The sequence below is a fragment of the Formica exsecta genome, unplaced genomic scaffold (assembly GCF_003651465.1).
Source record: "Formica exsecta isolate Colony F162 unplaced genomic scaffold, ASM365146v1 scaffold80, whole genome shotgun sequence".
Classification (NCBI taxonomy): domain Eukaryota; kingdom Metazoa; phylum Arthropoda; class Insecta; order Hymenoptera; family Formicidae; genus Formica; species Formica exsecta.
Genome location: NW_021853570.1, coordinates 1,509,018 through 1,527,347, shown reverse-complemented (window position 1 = coordinate 1,527,347; position 18,330 = coordinate 1,509,018). Strand labels below are relative to the sequence as shown.

At 35.4% G+C, this 18,330-nt stretch overlaps 1 protein-coding gene and 1 long non-coding RNA gene across 2 annotated transcripts in view; one reads left to right on the top strand and one right to left on the bottom strand.

The window, feature by feature from the left end:
• LOC115244162 (titin-like) overlaps positions 1-18,330 on the top strand; it is a 90,151-nt gene that overhangs the window by 26,112 nt on the left and 45,709 nt on the right. Inside the window, 13 exon segments of the mRNA XM_029821593.1 lie at positions 41-439; positions 524-1,041; positions 1,195-1,368; positions 1,481-1,667; positions 3,385-3,724; positions 3,824-4,544; positions 4,660-4,998; positions 5,085-5,241; positions 5,342-5,508; positions 5,611-5,740; positions 10,907-13,395; positions 14,530-16,945; positions 17,489-18,261. Of these exon segments, the coding sequence (XP_029677453.1) occupies positions 41-439; positions 524-1,041; positions 1,195-1,368; positions 1,481-1,667; positions 3,385-3,724; positions 3,824-4,544; positions 4,660-4,998; positions 5,085-5,241; positions 5,342-5,508; positions 5,611-5,740; positions 10,907-13,395; positions 14,530-16,945; positions 17,489-18,261 (8,810 nt within the window).
• LOC115244164 lies at positions 7,052-10,900 on the bottom strand. Its single transcript, XR_003885332.1, has 2 exons — positions 9,589-10,900; positions 7,052-8,583 (listed from the first exon to the last, which is right to left on the bottom strand). It is a non-coding gene; the product is annotated as an uncharacterized LOC115244164 (long non-coding RNA).

Here is an 18,330-nt window from a genome sequence, read left to right as displayed (position 1 = left end):
TATAATAATACATAATAAAAATAATCTTTTTCTTTTGCAGCCAAGAAAACGATAGATTTCGACTCTCAATTGCCAACGGGAATGAGCGGAGAGAAGCTGAAGGAATTGGAACGAGGTCCAGTATCTCAAGCTCCCGCGGAAGAAGCGCCACGACAACCGCCGCATTTCATCACGCAGATTCAATCAGCAACCATCGACGAAGGTGAACCGGTCAGATTCGAATGTCGTGTGGAGCCCAAGGACGATCCTAATTTACGCATCGAGTGGTATAGAAATAGTAAATTGATACCCGCTGGGCACAGATATAGAACGGTATACGATATGGGATTCGTATCGATGGATATCTTGTACGTCTATCCCGAGGATTCCGGTGAATACGTTTGCAAGGCCATCAATGACCTCGGAGAAGACGCTACTCGAGCTGCTATATCCTGCAAAAGTATGTTTTTAATTTTTGTATATTTTCTATTTTAGCCAGATTAACTATATTATAGTGTACTCATATTAAATTTCTGTTTCACAGAATTACCAAGCATTATTCTGCAAAATCAAGTACCCAAGGGTATGAAGAAATCCGAGGCCTTGATGCAAATGGAAGCGACAATTAAAAAGTATACGTCGGAAATTCACTTAACCGAGGACGATCTATATGACGCGGACAAAAAACAGCCGCCTCGCTTCGTCACGCAGATTCAAGATCAGACCGATCTCGTTGAAATGAATAGCACTAAGTTTGAATGCCAATTAGCACCCGTGGGTGATCCAAATATGAAGGTTGAATGGTTCTTCAATGGAAAACCATTACCTCATAAGAATCGATTTACGCCTATCTACGATTTTGGCTATGTAGCGATGAACTTTGGTTGGGTCTATCCAGAAGACAGTGGCGAGTATCTATGCAGAGCTACTAATCTTTATGGAATGGACGAGACCAGAGCTATAATCAGAACTGCGGGAAAACCTGGAATTATCTACGAGTCTCAGCTTCCGAAAGGCATGAAAAGTATCGAGAAGATCAGAGAAATGGAAGCAGCATTTCTATACATAATATATCTTGAATTATTATACGTATTCAAGAAAAATAAGATGAGTCGTTTTCCGAATGCAAAGAGATTTATTTGCCCGTATTTGATTTGAAGATTGCCACGGCAACGTGAAACAAATATTATTTAAAAAATTATTTACGCTTTTTGCAGCGTACCTGAAGAGGAAGGTGAAGAAGAGAAAGTACGCTCGGCGCCTGTTTTCGTGAGTAAACCAGAAGCGGTAACCGTTGAAGAAGGCGACTGGTCCAGATTCTGCTGTCGGGTCACTGGATATCCAAGGCCTCGAGTTATGTGGATCATCAATGGCCATACAGTAGTTAATGTGAGTTCAGAAATATCATTTCTGAAATTAAAGTAAATGATGATGTTGACATTTCCCCAAGAAATGCGCTTATAATGTTATTATATCGAATTTGTCTCTTTTTCTCCCTCAGGGATCTCGCTATAAACTAACATATGACGGTATGTATCATCTCGATATCCCGAAGACCAGACAATACGATCACGGCAAGGTGGAAGTGATTGCAAGAAGCTCCGTTGGTGAAACACGTACAGAAACGACTTTAACGGTTAAGCAACGAAGTGACGACTATCGTGGTGTATTGAAAAATTCTCCAAGACGTAAGTTTACATTCCGACTATCATACACACATTCGGCCATGAATTCTTCGTGTCACAATGGAATAAAATCTTACAGAGTACTAGTATACATAGTATATAATACAGTTGCATTCAACAGAGCATTAAGTATATAAAATATAAATTTATGGCGGATGCCAAATTTAATTAATTAATAACTTTTACATTACGGAAAAAAGCTGCATCACGAAGAATTCACGCGCAGAATAACAACAATATTGAACGGATTACAACGGTACAAAAAAAGATCACACGTAAAAATGAACGAAGCGGTTGTAAATCTCCAATGACGATTCGCAAGATGCGAGCATGGATTGGAAAGTATCGAACAACCGAAACACAGTACATATAATATATATCGATACGACACATGCATTCCATTCGAATACAAAAAAAAACACTCTAAACCATTGAAACATAATCCCTCCCCTCCCCGTTTTCCACTTGGCCCTCCAAAGCTATTGAAAATCATCCCGAGTTCGTCAGCTTCTTCTGCTTCTCCTTCTTCTTCATCGTGATTGGGAATATCGACGGAAATATTAGAGCGAAATGGTCTTAAATCAAAGGTATCGTATACTTGATTTTTCACATCGACATTCAGGTATGGAAAATAATCGTCGGAAGAACATTCGTATTGTTTTATATTTTATTAATGTTTTTTTTGTTTCATAAATGTGATATTGTTGCGCTAGAGAAAACGGGTCTATTGCTCACATAACATTGTAAGATTATTAAACTATTTTATCTATTTCTTTTATTTATTATATATGAACTTACATATATTCGTCATATTATTAATCTATTTAAGATATTTATTTAATACTTGCTTATTCATGCTGCATGGATCGTATCGCTTTCTTGCTATTAAAGTAATTTGCATAAAATATTATCTGTAGAAAGCAAACATTGAGCAGATTTCCCTATTTCTCAATATTGCGCAATCAATATAATTTAATCCTATAATCATCTTGATTTAATCTCTATTTAATTTGTTTTTTTTCTTTGTTTTGAGGTATGTATTTCCTCATCGCGTTTCGTTTACCATCCTTTAATGTCTCGCACGAAAAGTAGAGAGAGAGCGATTGCATATATTAAAACTAATTCATTGAAGCAAAATTCTACGAGTTATGCGAATTCAGTTAATTAGACAAAATAATTTTGCAGCAGTTTTTTTGCCCCTTTAAATCTGAAACAAAGCCTTCTCATAGCACGAAGGAAAGCACGTTCGTAAAAAGAGAGAAAAAGAATTTAATCCAACAATGTTTTTGATGATATGATCGCAGCAAAATAATTTCAGATATATGTTAACCACTTGAATTTTCCAAATCCAGCTCGATCCCTATTATTTAAGTGTCGTCGATATGTGTTGCATCGTCATTTACGTACTGTGTCTTAAATATCGTGGGATTTCCGGTTAGACTTTTTGTTCTTTGGTTAAGAAAAGTGCAAAGTTTTACTTTACAATAGAATATTTTGATTTTTCAATAAATCATAATAAATGATCCGTTACATCTTTCAGCAAAGATGTATGCACAAACGCTAATATACTTGCACATATACCTTACCAAAGGACATTGTATTGTATTTGTCGAGATCAATCAATCGATGTATCCGCTCGAAGCACGCGCGTCTCGTTTATATCGAGTACGAGATACACACATACACACAAGGACACAAATATAACATATTATTTCTTTAGCCTGGTACGATTATGGGCTAACACAGTACCAAACCGAGCGACAGAACACAGAATTGGAGCGCGTGTTCGATGAACGTCACCAAAGCGTTTCCCAAGGCATCGAAATTGCCACCGAGCATCTTGGTCATAAAGTCATTAAAGAGCCCGAGACTGAATGGCAGAAATCTGTCAAGAGCAAAAAGAACGAGGACTATTATAGTAAGCTGATGAGCCTTGAAGAGGAACAAGTGCTTAAAGAAACCAGATTAAGGGAGACCTCGCATCAGTTTGCTATTCCTGGCGAAAAAGTCGTTGCACATTCTCTAGCAAAGGGAATGGCTCAGAAATATGAAGAGAATTTGTAAGTATTGTAATAAATATTTGATAAGAAAAATGTGTTATCAACACACGTTTTTTTTGGCAATGATGGTGATGCTAATCATTGATTTCTCATAACCAGAGAGGAACAACCTCAGCAACCCGTGGAAACATCTCCAAAATATGTAAAGAAACCATTCGTTACCGAAGTAGATATAGACACGGAACGCGTTGAAGCTGCTGGAAAATATCCTCCGGGTCCGTCCGAATCCACAATTCATGGTCGCGAAGTTCACGTAGCTAAGCAAAAACAGACGCAAAAGGAAGTCAAGGGTGACTTGGAAATAACAAGAAAGATCACAGCAACGGAAACTACAGAAGTAGAACACAAGGCGAAGACGCAGGAACGTGTGGTTCAAGGGCAAGTGAAACCTGCCAAACCGCCTGTCTTCACGAAAAAAATTCAACCGTGCAGAGCATTTGAGCAAGAACAGGCGAAATTTGAAGTGGAATTCGACGGCGATCCGTTACCGACCATCAAATGGTATCGCGAAGATTTTCCCATACAAAACTCGGCCGATCTCCAAATTTACACCTTCAGCACCAAATCGGTATTAATTGTCAGACAAGTTTTTATGGAAGACTCCGGCGTCTTTTCCGTCATTGCTGAGAATAGAGGAGGGAAAGCCAAGTGCAGCGCCAATTTGGTCGTGGAGGAACGTAGAAGGCAACCTGGACGAGGTGGCGCGGTGCCACCCAGTTTCTTATCCACGATTCAATCTACTTCTGTAGCCACTGGACAACTTGCCAGGTTCGATGCGAAAATTACTGGCACCAAGCCTCTGGACGTTTACTGGCTCAAGGTAAAAGATGCGCAATATATATTTACTACAATTTTAATGCATGTGCAATTGTAACGCATGCAGAAAGCAAGAAATTTAAACTTGAATTTATATTTGAATATTTTCTTTATTATAGAATGGCAAGAAGATAACGGCAGATATCCGTTACAAAACTTTAGAAGAGGATAACACGTATACACTTCTAATCTTAGAGACGATACCGGAGGACACTGGCAAGTATGAATGCGTTGCAATTAACAATGCCGGAGAAGCGCGTTGCGAAGCAGAATGTACCGTTCGCGGACCTCAATCGCCGACAAAAGTTGCAAAACCCACGACGCCGACGGTGGAAAAAGCGCCAACTGTTTTGGAACCATTAAGAGATCAAACTATCAAAGAGGGAACGTCCGTTGCTTTCGCTTGCAGAATTACAGGAAAGCCTGTTCCGACTGTGCAGTGGAAGAAAGCCGATAAGGTATCTAGAGCGTTGTAATAATAATTATAACATTACAAATTTCTTTAATAAAAAATTTAACTCGAATGCTTATCGCGTTTGCGTAGGTGATTAAACCGTCAAAGTACTTCCAAATGCAGAAGGAAGGCGATTTATGTACTCTGAGAATTTCCGAAGCGTTCCCCGAAGACGAAGGTGTTTACAAATGCATCGCTAAAAATCCCGCTGGTGATGTAACGACATTCGCCAATCTCAGAGTTCTCGGTAAGAAAAAAGAAAAAAATCAAGTTTATTTTTATAAAGTTTCTTTTTGTTTCAACCTATTAAATCATAAAGAAATAATTGTTATATTGTTTTCGACTAGCGCCCGATACAGCTGATGTTCTGCCAAAATTGACACCTCTTAAGGACCAAATAGTCGTTGAGGGACAGCCTGCTCAATTTAAGACTCAAGTGACTCCGACAAAGCCTAAGCCGACAATTCAATGGTATCGAGAAAGTGCCTTGATCCCACAATCACCAGACTTCCAGGTAAGATAAGTCCCGCTCTGTTATTCTTTTATGAAGTATCGAGAAAAATTTTGTTGGAGCCTTTATAATATTCAAGGAAACATGGCATATCACATTTTTCAGATGATTCACGAAGGCAACAATGCGGTGCTACTTATAGCAACCACGTACGAGGAGGATACTGGCACTTTCACCTGCCGTGCTACAACTTCAGCCGGTACCGTAGAAACGTCCGCCAAACTCATCGTCAAAAGTAAGAACTGAAAATACAGATTCGATTGCTAACATGATACGCGATTGGATTTATATTATAAATACATCTCCAACAACTGCCGGAGACGAATACTATACTCGAGACAGTAGCATGACAAATTAATAACATTAGTGACTTAATTTGGGATACTAATATTGTTTTAAATCTTAAAAGAGATGAGAATTTATTAACTCAATTATCCTATTGTACGCACCGATTAAATTTCAATTATCAGAAGCTCTTTGTCTTTCGATATTCGCAAATGTATGTATACGCAATGTACGATTTCAGAATGGTTGATTAATTTTCAATAACGAAATAAATGTAAAAAGATTGTAAAGTAAAATGACGTATAAAGTTGATCACATTGGAAGAATTTAAAAATTTTTCTAATTATTTAATCATTACTAACGTACATCAATTGCCGCCTAACGTATTCTCTCTCATTGCGACTCTTAAACATCTTTACATCGTCTCAAGTACGGCCGTCTCCGCGCAGCGCGATTTGCCGCGTAAATATCCACTCGTATTTTATTTTTGTGCTTTGTTGTTGCCTCTTTTAAAAAACGTAACCTGTCGATATATCGCCCTAGATTTCCTCACTTCGATCACATCCTCTAATCAACAGTGTCACGCGCGTCCGGGGAGTTTGTACTAACTCGTTTTTGAAAATAGTTGAGCGAGTGAAACGAGGAGTAATTAATTAACAGACTTGAGAGGTTGTATTGCAAAATATCATGATTCTCGGTGAAAAATACCGTGATACGTATCATCCAAGTGTATATAAAAGTCGCAAAGGTGGTGCTGAAATTGAAGTGCTGTAAAAGCAATATATCATATAATGAAAATCGAAACTGTTTGTAAATGTGGTGGATCGGAACAAGCGCAGATTACTTGAGATCAGCTTAAGGCAGATGCCGAGGGAGCGAAACGTCTTACCCAGTGTTCCGTGCTCTCGATATTTTAGCTTTTATCTCAAGACAAAAATGTGAATTCACCTTATAACAAGTACTATCAATTCTCTGTAAATAGATAATGTAGTAATATGGAATTCTGCGCGACATTAGTCATGAGATAAAAATGAGAAAGGATCAGTAGCGGTGCGACTGCGTTGAATACGTAACTCGTTTACTCGTTCGCTGTAGTCTTGATATCTATTATAAAAAATACATCGTAAAATAGAAAAAAATATATATATACATTTATACATACATAATCTTGNTATATGTATATGCCCATTACAATTATAAATATTCATTTACTAAAGAAATCACACAACACATACACACATGGATAGAAATACTCGATATCTAACAATTTACTAATCGAATATTTATTATTGTACAATGAAAATCGCAATAAAACCGAATGTTGTAAGTACGTCCAAGTCTCGTTTGTTGCCGTTTCGACGACCGTCGCCTAATGATTATAATATGTCGTCGTAAATGACGATTTTATCGCGACCATCTTATATAAGAGAATCTTTGTGGCAATTGAAGATTCAGGTCAGGATCAATATGTCGTAAAATATGTGTAAAAACTGCATAATTATTAATGTAATATGTCTATAAAGTTCGCACTATACGATAAATTATTCGAGATCGTTACACTCGATACTCTTTTCGTGGTGAAATAAAACTATATCTGTATACCGTTGGATCTTTGTAACGGAGAACGTGCTTCCGTTGAATTCTCTGGGGTGTATCATACGTGAAGAGGAAAAAACATAGCAAAAAGTTTATAAAAAAAGAAAGCTGCTATAAAATAGAAATGAAGATTTTTTTGTTCATTTCTCTTCGATAGAAAAACTATCGCGGAAGCACATAACCGGTTTGACTTGCGTTTATATAATAGATATTTTTATAAATAACAAGTTCGCAGATATATACACGTATATTTATGTTAACGTTTCTGTCAGGCGGCACACGTTCCGAGCGGAAAAGCAGATGAAGTGTCGTGTGCACACTCGGCTAGGCCCTTTTCTTAAGCTATTTTTGAACACGTGATGTGTATTACATTACCTAGCTATATTTGGCCGCCGGCTTGGAACTCCGCGAAGATTCATCGACCACGACGAATCGTGGGTTGTTCTCGCTTATAAACGCTTTAAAGAATTGTTTAAAACTGACTTATAATCCGCATTGGTCTACCATCTTTATATTTTAAACGCTTTTACTTTTCATTATTATTCTATTAAAATTAATAGTTTGTAAGTTTATTATACGATTTTTTATATTTTAAAATGCGTTGCATGATATACACGGATAGGATCTTTAAACGGAGAATACTTAAGCGTGTTACATATATCGCTAAGAATATCTGCTATTCATCAGAAATTTATGTGGATTATAAATTCTACGTGAACATCAAAAATTTTGAATATTTGTTCCCAGCCGTCGAAAATTTCACACATCGAATTGAACGAGTATATTTTCAAAGAATACATGCATCAATTTTCTTTCTCAGTTATTTCTAAATATCTAACTGGTGAAAAGAAGAATTCTCAAGAATTAAATTCAGTTCTTTGCGTTTTAAACGCGAGCCATTATGAGCAAAAAAGTACGAGCAGCTTTGGGCGACCTTGAAGATGGAACGATAGTACACTTTTCAAGAGGACAAATGGGCACGCTGATTCATCAAGGAGATATTCTTTTCCGTGGTCCAGCTCTCTGTCTTTGATCCCAGACTCCCAGACTACCACCTTCGTTCGACGCTTCGTCAGCACGGTGATTTCGAAGGAAGAAGCTGGTCGAGGTAGTTAACTATTTTGGCTCCGTCCCGAGCCAGCTGCCAATGATTCAGTCATGCCAGAAATAATACGGGGAAGAGCGTGTCAGCGCACTCTGCAAAATGAGAGAAAATTATTTTTGTTAAACCAGCAATTCAGGAGTTCACAAGATATACGACTACGTTTTAATCGTCCATTGCAATTGGAAACTTTGCGATATCTAATTATGGTGTGATCGTATTCAGTACAACCGTTAAGAAATATTTCACGAAAAGAATGTGAATCAATAATTTGCTAAACTTTTCAAGCGCTCTTGTCTAATTTTATTTGATTTATACTACTCGAGATGATTGTCACACGAACCAAGAGTTAAATTTGAACTAAGATTATTTACTATTTGCTTAAAGAATAAATTTTTACCATTGCTTTGCATTCTTTCTCGATTTTTTGAATTAGAGTTAAAAATAAAATTTGTATTTATTTTAAAAATGTAATATAACTTCACTGATTGACAGTATGATATTGCATGACGTTTTAATATGATGCTGCATTACATTTACGAATTAAAAATTATCTTTTTTATATAAATTTATTTGACGTGATAAGGAATAAAAAACGAACACATGTTTATATGCGTTTATCTCTCGCTATCTTTATTTTTAATTCTGTACATAATCATACTGAAAATTCAATTTTTCGTAAATCATCGAATAAACTGTACGTCATCGTGTAGAAAGTAGTATATTACTATCCCTATATTTAAACGCATAAACACAATCTTTTGAACTTCAAATATTTAATTGTAGAGACTAAGTCTCCTATCTTTCTCATGACTTAGATAATTTCTCGCACCATTACATCAATAATTAGATAATATACAGTCGCACTTTATACACAAATCTAAAATAGAGAATAGCTAAAAAATTTTATATTAATAAGAAAGCGCTTTGTTTCTTGGAAATGAAAATAAAATCTGATTAGCACAATACAAAAATACAAAAAGGAAAAAAAATAAGAAATAGACGATATTTATAGACAGGTATATATATACACACATAAATTGTTAAATAATTCACTACTCAAAATAAAGATATAGACACGGATATTTCAAATGCACCACCTTTACGATGTTGCGGTAAAATGAATTCGAATGTGTCCAATTCGAATGCGGCTGCACTTCGGTCGAGAACGTGGAAAAGACCTCGCTATAAAATAACTAGTGCAAGGGATGTATCTTCTTGACCGAAGGCAGCAAAATCTGTCAAAAATCACATTTCTTCCTTTTAAATGTCACTTTCAAATTTCCTTTCAAATGTCACTGTTTCACTAAATGATACAATCACTACAATATCACCTAGAAGAAGCACGATCATGGTTTCCCTTCGTTCCTTCGTCTTCGACTTCCAACAGATTACTATTACGGCTAGATGTAGCACGAAGTAGGGGCGTGTGTCTTGTACGTCAAGAATCCCCACCGAGTTACTCTCGCGGAAGACTATTACTTGAGGGAAACTCACTTCGCGAATACTACAAATGAACGTCACATGACTTAGGCGACCACATTTAATATAATCCATCTTTGCAATCTCGTGTCTTTATGTCTTGCTAAAATTAATAATGTCACAGTTATTATTGCACATTATTGTCATCATGTGGCATTTTATTGTCTTTCTGAAGAAAAATTCCTACGCAATCACACAAGTCGCAGATACCAAATTTTTATTTAGTTCATTTACAAATGATGCAAAAGATCGACGAATCCACGCGTCTTGCATTCTTACTATATATTTTTTAATATCTATATCTTGTGTGTAGCTATAATTGACGTGTGTTTGACTGATCCGTTACTTCATTGTGTTGTCAACATCAATGTATATCCTGTAAATACATATAAATATTTTAATTTTTTTATTTTTGTCTATTAATAAATGTTAAATATAAGCATTCATGCACTCCAATAATTAATTATTGTATTAATTACTATAATAAACTAATACAAAAAATACATACGTTTTTATTGCTGTAATATATTCAAGTAAAGGCAGATGTTAAGTTAAATATAATATTTTACAAATTATTATTAATAACTCGAATAATTCGTTCTTCCAAGGTCGACAGATATCTGGCAAATTGCCTGATTTCTACCCAGGAAAGTTAATTCAGCCAAAATCTATTCTCCTTTATTTTGCAATTATGAAATAGATTTTCAAATGATGTTACAAATGTACGATTAAACACGAAGTATAATTAATTCTACGGCATTAATGTTAATAATTCGTTGCTTTATAAAAATGTTTTTCATTAGTGCAACATGCATGTATCGCAGATTCGGCATAATATCAACAAAGCTTCTGCTTAGCTCAACATGCGTGATGTGATGTGAAACAAACAATTAAAAATATTCAAAGTTATTTAAAGCAACTTTTCATAACTTACAGAAAGAAAAGAAGCCTCTTACGTGGTTTCCGCAGAAACGGATGCCAGTATAGAAATAGATGCAAAACTTCAGCAAGATTTGAAAGAAGATATCATTTTAAAATCTTTAGTTCTTGACGAGAATGGCTTACCGCTTGAAGTACCGCTTCAACCAGGTGATGAATCGCTACCCTGGAGAAAAGAGCGCGTTCAGCATCGACCTCGAATTAGTGACTCACTTCCATGGAGGAAAACAAGATCGAGAGACTCCTCTTTAGACAAGCTTCGACCTTTCGAAAGTCAAATTAAACCATGGACTGAGGAAGAAGTGACTTTGAAAAAAACTCCCAAAATTATCAAAGATGTAACTAAAGAAAAACTGGAAGAGGTTGAATTGAAGCCGACAAAGATTGAGAAAAAAGAAATTCATAGATCCGATCTTGAAACGATTCAACTAAAATCTGTGCCTAAAGATGTAACAAATATTGTAGCAACCGAAAAAGAAGTTATACGTAGCGATGATACTACGATTGAACTTTACAAAGAGGAAGCAGATGCTCTTCTGCTGAAAACATCGCATCGTTTAGATGAAATTGTGTCGAGAAAAGAGAAAAGCAAAGGAGCAAAATCATGGACAGAGGAACAAATTGCCTTAAAGAAAACGAAACCAAAGACAAAAGAAATTCTAGAAATAGATATTGTAGAAAAGATGGATTATATCGAACAGGAAGACAGTTCTTTACTTAAAATTTCAAAGGATGAGGAAACGCGTAGAACTAAAAAGGAAAAGTTTATCGAAGAAAAACCAGAGCAACTCAAACCTTGGACGGAAGAGAAAATTGCTCTGAAAAAAGCAAAATTAGAAAAAAAAGAGATACCTAAGGAAACACTCGAAACCATTACACTGAAACCTTCACAAACAACAAAAAAAGACATTGTAAAGCCAATCTTAGAAAAAGATCTTAAGCCGATTTCAAAAAAAGAACCTGAAATAATTTCAATAGAAAAAATTACGCCCCTCGATGTTTCTACAGTCAAAGAAGCGAGAAGGGCGAGTAAAGACGTGACAGATATAGATAAGACAGATAATCTAAAACCATGGACAGAAGAGAAAATTACTTTAAAGAAATCTAAAGTTCTCCAAAAAGAAATAGAAAAAGAGGTTATAGAAACGGTGGAATTAAAACCATCTAAACTTACTAAACTGGCATTTAGAAAACCGAGTTTAGAGAAAGTAGATTTAAAACCTGTCACAAAAGAAAAGCCAAGTATTACAGAAACCTTTAAAAGAGCTGACTACATTGAACAGGAAGATACTACATTACTTCAGGTTTCAACTGAGTACGACATTGCCAAACTAAAACCAACAAAACCGCATGTAAGCGGAAAAGCAATACAAGAAGAAAAAGATGACGTCAAAGCTATGGGAATATATGCTGAAGAAGAAGATACAACTTTACTTACATCGGAACGTACAATGTCGGAAACTACAATTAGCACTGACAAAAAAATAAAGAGACAAGAAGAAACATTACAAGAAAAGCCACAATTAAAGCCATGGACAGAAGAAAAAGTAATTCTGAAGAAAACAAAACCAGAGCAAAAAGAAATACGCAAAGAAACTTTTGAGGAAATATCATTAAAACCAGTATTAAGAATCGACAAAGAAATAACAGCGAAAGAAGAAATAACAGAGAAAGTCGATTTAAAACGTGTTAAAACAAAAACTATGGATTTGACGGATATTAAAGAGCAACAAGAAAAAATACCATATCACGAAGAAGAAGATAAAATTATTATTAAAACGGATAAAGATAACGAGTCAATTAAGAAAGTGAAAGGTAAGAAAAACGTTGCAGAAAGTGTACCATACACGGAAGAGGAAGATATCACGATGATTGCCATCGAAAGAACCGACGAAACAATCGAGAAATCTATGAAGGAAGAAGTACCGGTACCATGGATTAGAGGGAAAAAAGCAAAAGAAAGAAAAGAAGCTGAAGAAATAAAACCAATTCAAATAACTAAACCTGAAACTGGTTTGGAAGAAGATAAATCTATAGAGATTTCAGAAGCTCCATGGCGTCGTAAATCAAAGCCTTCGGCGATTCAAAAGAAAATTTCGGAAGAATCAATAAAAGATGATACTAAAGAAGTATCTGAAATAATTTGGCGAAAACCTAAAAAAGATAAAACGATAAAAGCCGTTAAAGAAGAACCACAGGTTGAAGACTTTACATCCGTTGTATTAAAACCGGCAAAACGATATGAAAAACCTGAAGAACAGAAATCAACAGAAGAAATTGTACTAAAACCAGTAAAACGAATATCCAAAGAGGAAGAAGTACCAGAAACAATCACTCTTAAACCGGTTATAAAGGAAAAAGCAGAAACAAAAGCTTTACCTGAAAAAGTCGAAGAAATCATTAACGGAGATGTACCTACTGAAAAGGTAGATTTACCGTGGAGACGTGGAAAGAAACCAACGCAAACTGAGAAGAAATCCGAAGATGTACAGTTAGTGGAGAAACCTAAAGAATCGAAACTTGAGGAAATCATATTGAAGCCTGTTAAAAAGCTTCCTAAAGAGCAAGAATCAAAGGAATCAATTGTTTTAAAACCAGTGGAAAAAGAAAAAGTTGAAAAAAAACCGGAAGAGATTCGATTGAAACCAGTGAAAAGAATAGAGAAACCCGAAGAACCGAAACATGAGGAAATCGTATTAAAGCCTGTTAAAAAGCTTCCTAAAAAGGAAGAAACAAAGGAATCAATTATCTTAAAGCCAATAGATAAAGAAAAAGTCGAAGAAAAATCGGAAGAAGTTCGATTGAAACCAGTAAAAAGGATAGAGAAACCCGAAGAACCGAAACCTGAGGAAGTCGTATTAAAACCTGTTAAAAAGCTTCCTAAAGAGGAAGAAACAAAGGAATCAATTATCTTAAAGCCAATAGATAAAGAAAAAGTCGAAGAAAAATCGGAAGAAGTTCGATTGAAACCAGTAAAAAGGATAGAGAAACCCGAAGAACCGAAACATGAGGAAATCGTATTAAAGCCTGTTAAAAAGCTTCCTAAAAAGGAAGAAACAAAGGAATCAATTATCTTAAAGCCAATAGATAAAGAAAAAGTCGAAGAAAAATCGGAAGAAGTTCGATTGAAACCAGTAAAAAGGATAGAGAAACCCGAAGAACCGAAACCTGAAGAAGTCGCATTAAAACCTGTTAAAAAGCTTCCTAAAGAAAAGCTTCCTAAAGAGGAAAAAACAAAGGAATCAATTGTTTTAAAACCAATAGAAAAAGAAAAAGTTGAGAAAAAACCGGAGGAGATTCGACTGAAACCAGTAAAAAGGATAGAGAAACCCGAAGAACCAAAAACTGAAGAAGTCGTTTTGAAACCTGTTAAGAAGCTTCCTAAGGAGGAAGAAACAAAGGAATCAGTTGTTTTAAAACCAGTGAAAAGGAAGAAAATAGAGGAAAAACCTGAAGAGGTTCGATTGAAACCAGTAAAAAGGATAGAGAAACCCGAAGAACCGAAACCTGAAGAAATTGTATTAAAACCTGTTAAAAAGCTTCCTAAAGAGGAAGAAACAAAGGAATCAATTATCTTAAAACCAATAGAAAAAGAAAAAGTCCCGGAAAAACCGGAGGAGATTCGATTGAAACCAGTGAAAAGGATAGAGAAACCCGAAGAAACAAAACCTGAGAAAATAGTTTTGAAACCTGTTACAAAGCTTCCTAAAGAGGAAAAAACAAAGGAATCAATTGTTTTAAAGCCAATAGAAAAAGAAAAAGTCGAAGAAAAACCGGAAGAAGTTCGATTGAAACCAATAAAGACGATAAAGAAACCCGAAGAACCGAAACCTGAGGAAGTCGTATTAAAACCTGTTAAAAAGCTTCCTAAAGAGGAAGAAATAAAGGAATCAATTGTTTTAAAACCAATAGAAAAAGAAAAAGTCGAAGAAAAACCCGAAGAAGTTCGATTGAAACCAATAAAGAGGATAAAGAAACCCGAAGAACCGAAACCAGAGGAAGTCGTATTAAAACCTGTTAAAAAGCTTCCTAAAGAGGAAGAAACAAAGGAATCAATTGTTTTAAAACCAGTGGACAAAGAAAAGGTCGAAGAAAAACCCGAAGAAGTTCGATTGAAACCACTAAAAAAGATAGAGAAACCCGAAGAACCAAAACCTGAGGAAGTCGTATTAAAACCTGTTAAAAAGCTTCCTAAAGAGGAAGAAATAAAGGAATCAATTGTTTTAAAACCAGTGGAAAAAGAAAAAGTCGAAGAAAAACCCGAAGAAGTTCGATTGAAACCAGTGAAAAGAATAGAGAAACCTGAAGAACCAAAACCTGAGGAAGTCGTATTAAAACCTGTTAAGAAGCTTCTTAAAGAGGAAGAAACAAAGGAATCAGTTGTTTTAAAACCAGTGAAAAAGGAGAAAATAGAGGAAGAACCTGAAGAGGTTCGATTGAAACCAGTGAAAAGGATAGAGAAACCCGAAGAACCAAAACCTGAGGAAGTCGTATTAAAACCTGTTAAGAAGCTTCTTAAAGAGGAAGAAACAAAGGAATCAGTTGTTTTAAAACCAGTGAAAAAGGAGAAAATAGAGGAAGAACCTGAAGAGGTTCGATTGAAACCAGTGAAAAGGATAGAGAAACCCGAAGAACCAAAACCTGAGGAAGTCGTATTAAAACCTGTTAAGAAGCTTCTTAAAGAGGAAGAAACAAAGGAATCAGTTGTTTTAAAACCAGTGAAAAAGGAGAAAATAGAGGAAGAACCTGAAGAGGTTCGATTGAAACCAGTGAAAAGGATAGAGAAACCCGAAGAACCAAAACCTGAGGAAGTCGTATTAAAACCTGTTAAGAAGCTTCCTAAAGAGGAAGAAACAAAGGAACAAGTTCTTCTAAAACCAGTTGAAAAAGGGGAATTCGAAGAGATAAAGTTAAAATCCGCACCTGAAATAGTATCAGAGAAGATGATTGATCAATTTCTTGAAGACAAACCAGAAGAGGTAACTGCGGCTCCTTGGCGGCGTAGTAAACGAACGAAAAAAGTCGTTGATTTCAAAGAAGAAGTTACAATAGTGCCAATCGATCAAGAAGAATCGGTTACAGAAATTTCTGAAGAAAGAGAAACAACAATAATTACAAAAGATACTAAAAAACAAATTAAAAAGAAAGTGGAATCTGTGCCATCTCGTGAAGAAGATAGAATAATTGAAGATGTAATTGCAACAAGCGAAATTTCATGGAGAAAAAAGAAACAAGAACAAAAAGTGAAAGACTCAAAACCAGAAATTAAACAATTGGAAGAACATATATTAGTTCCAGTTAAAGACGAGAAATTACCTGAGGAAATTGAAGAGAATACGATTCAATTAAAGCCGGTTCCCAAGAGGAACGTAGAAAAAGAAGCAGTAGAGGAAATTAAATTAAAACAAGTGAGTAAAGAAGAGGTGACAGAAGACAAGCCTAAGGAAGAGAAAATTATTGAATTAAAGCCTATAACATTTGAGGAACAAGTAGCAAAATTGTCAAAGGAAAAGGATGAAGCCATTATTAAAATTATTAAAACAAAATCTAAGAAAAAGGAAAAAGTGCCCGAAGAAATTGTTCCTATTATTGATGAAAAGAAAGAAAAAATTAGTACTACAACTGAAGAAATCAAAGAAATTGTTGAAGATGTCAAGTTACAAATTAAGACAGATATCACAAAAATAGAAGACCGTAAGAGAAAACGTAGACCACGTACTCAAGTCGACATATCTATTATGGATAAGGACAAAACTATTGCTCCACGATTTATTCAAAAGTTACAGCCTGTTATCGCTGAGCTAGAGAAACCTGCCAAATTTACATGTACCGTCATAGGAAACCCCTTCCCCGAAATTTCATGGTATAAAAATCAGCAAGAACTTCATGCAAGTGAAAAGTATACAATGACTATATTCGAAACAACAGCAACTTTAGAAATTATAAAAGTTAAAGAAGAAGATGCTGGAATGTACTCTTGCAGAGCATCTAATCCGGCTGGAGTTGCAACATCCACTGTCAATCTTGTGATATTTGGTAGTAATATTATCGAACATAAAGTGTGTCTTTTTTACCTTAATATATTGACATGGATTTACAAACTTGATTTATTTTCCGACATCTTTGATCTTTTCCTACTAAATTTCTATTAATAAAAACATCATGGAGTAATATTTATAATTTTTTCGTATAATCTGTGTGTGTGTGTGTGCAACTGCCACAAATAAAATGCATGTTTTTCTATAAATAATAGTACGTCTTTATCGCATTCGCAAACATATTAAATTCTTCAAGTTAATACAATGTGTCTATGTTGTCTTCTATAAATATAAATAAATTAACAGTAATTTGCAAAATGGAAACGCGTATGTGCCTAATGCATTGCTTAATGTATTGATTATATCATTTTTTTACTTTCTAGCAATTACATGATGTCATAGAAGTAATAAGAATCAACTGTGTGCTTTCTATTTTTTCCTTTTTATTGAAATATATTTCTTTTCCTTTTTAAATAACTTGCATTTGGATATTTATATTTTTTTTTTACATTTACATATAACATGATATTTGTCTTTTCAGAAAAAGAAGAGGAAGGCGTAGCGCCGCATTTCTCGACACCGATCAAACCGCTAATGATCGAAGAGCATACACCTGCTTTATTAGAATGTGTTGTCACCGGCATACCAGTACCGGAAGTGAAATGGTATCGCGGTGAGAAAGAAATAAAACCAAACGAAAAAACCGAGATTACTTTCAACCCAACAACTGGGGAAGCTAAGCTAAAAATTTTAGAACCAACACCTCAAGATGAAACAATATATCGCGTTCGTGCTGTGAATAAATACGGTCGCGCTGAATGCAGAGCTAATTTGGTGATCAGTAATATTGTTAAAGTAAGCAAACCGGTTGTTCTCAGAGCACCACGAATTACACGACCTTTACCAGCTCTTGTAGCAGAGCGTGGCAAGCCTTTGAAGCTTTTAGCTGATTTTGAGGGTACACCGAAACCGGAAGTCAAATGGTTCCGCAATGGTATTGAAATTACGCCAACTGACAGGTGCAAGATAAATATTTACGAAAGTACAGCCGAATTAATTGTATCTGACGTGACGAAAAAAGATAGCGGCAAATATGAGATTAGAGTCCAGAATGAAGCCGGCGAATCGAGAAGTTCGAGTTCTATCAATATCAAGGACCGCGAAGACACTACAAGCGAGGTGAAAGCACCGATGTTTGTAAAGCCGATCCAACCTCAACTCGTTGCAGAAGGAGAAGTTGTTATTATGGAAACACGAGTGGAATCATATCCGACAGCCTCCTTCCAATGGTTCCACGAAAGCAAACCTCTTGAGGTACTTTTTCTAAGTTGTTCTCTTATTATGTTTATTTAAAATAACTCTCTCTTATATATATATATATAT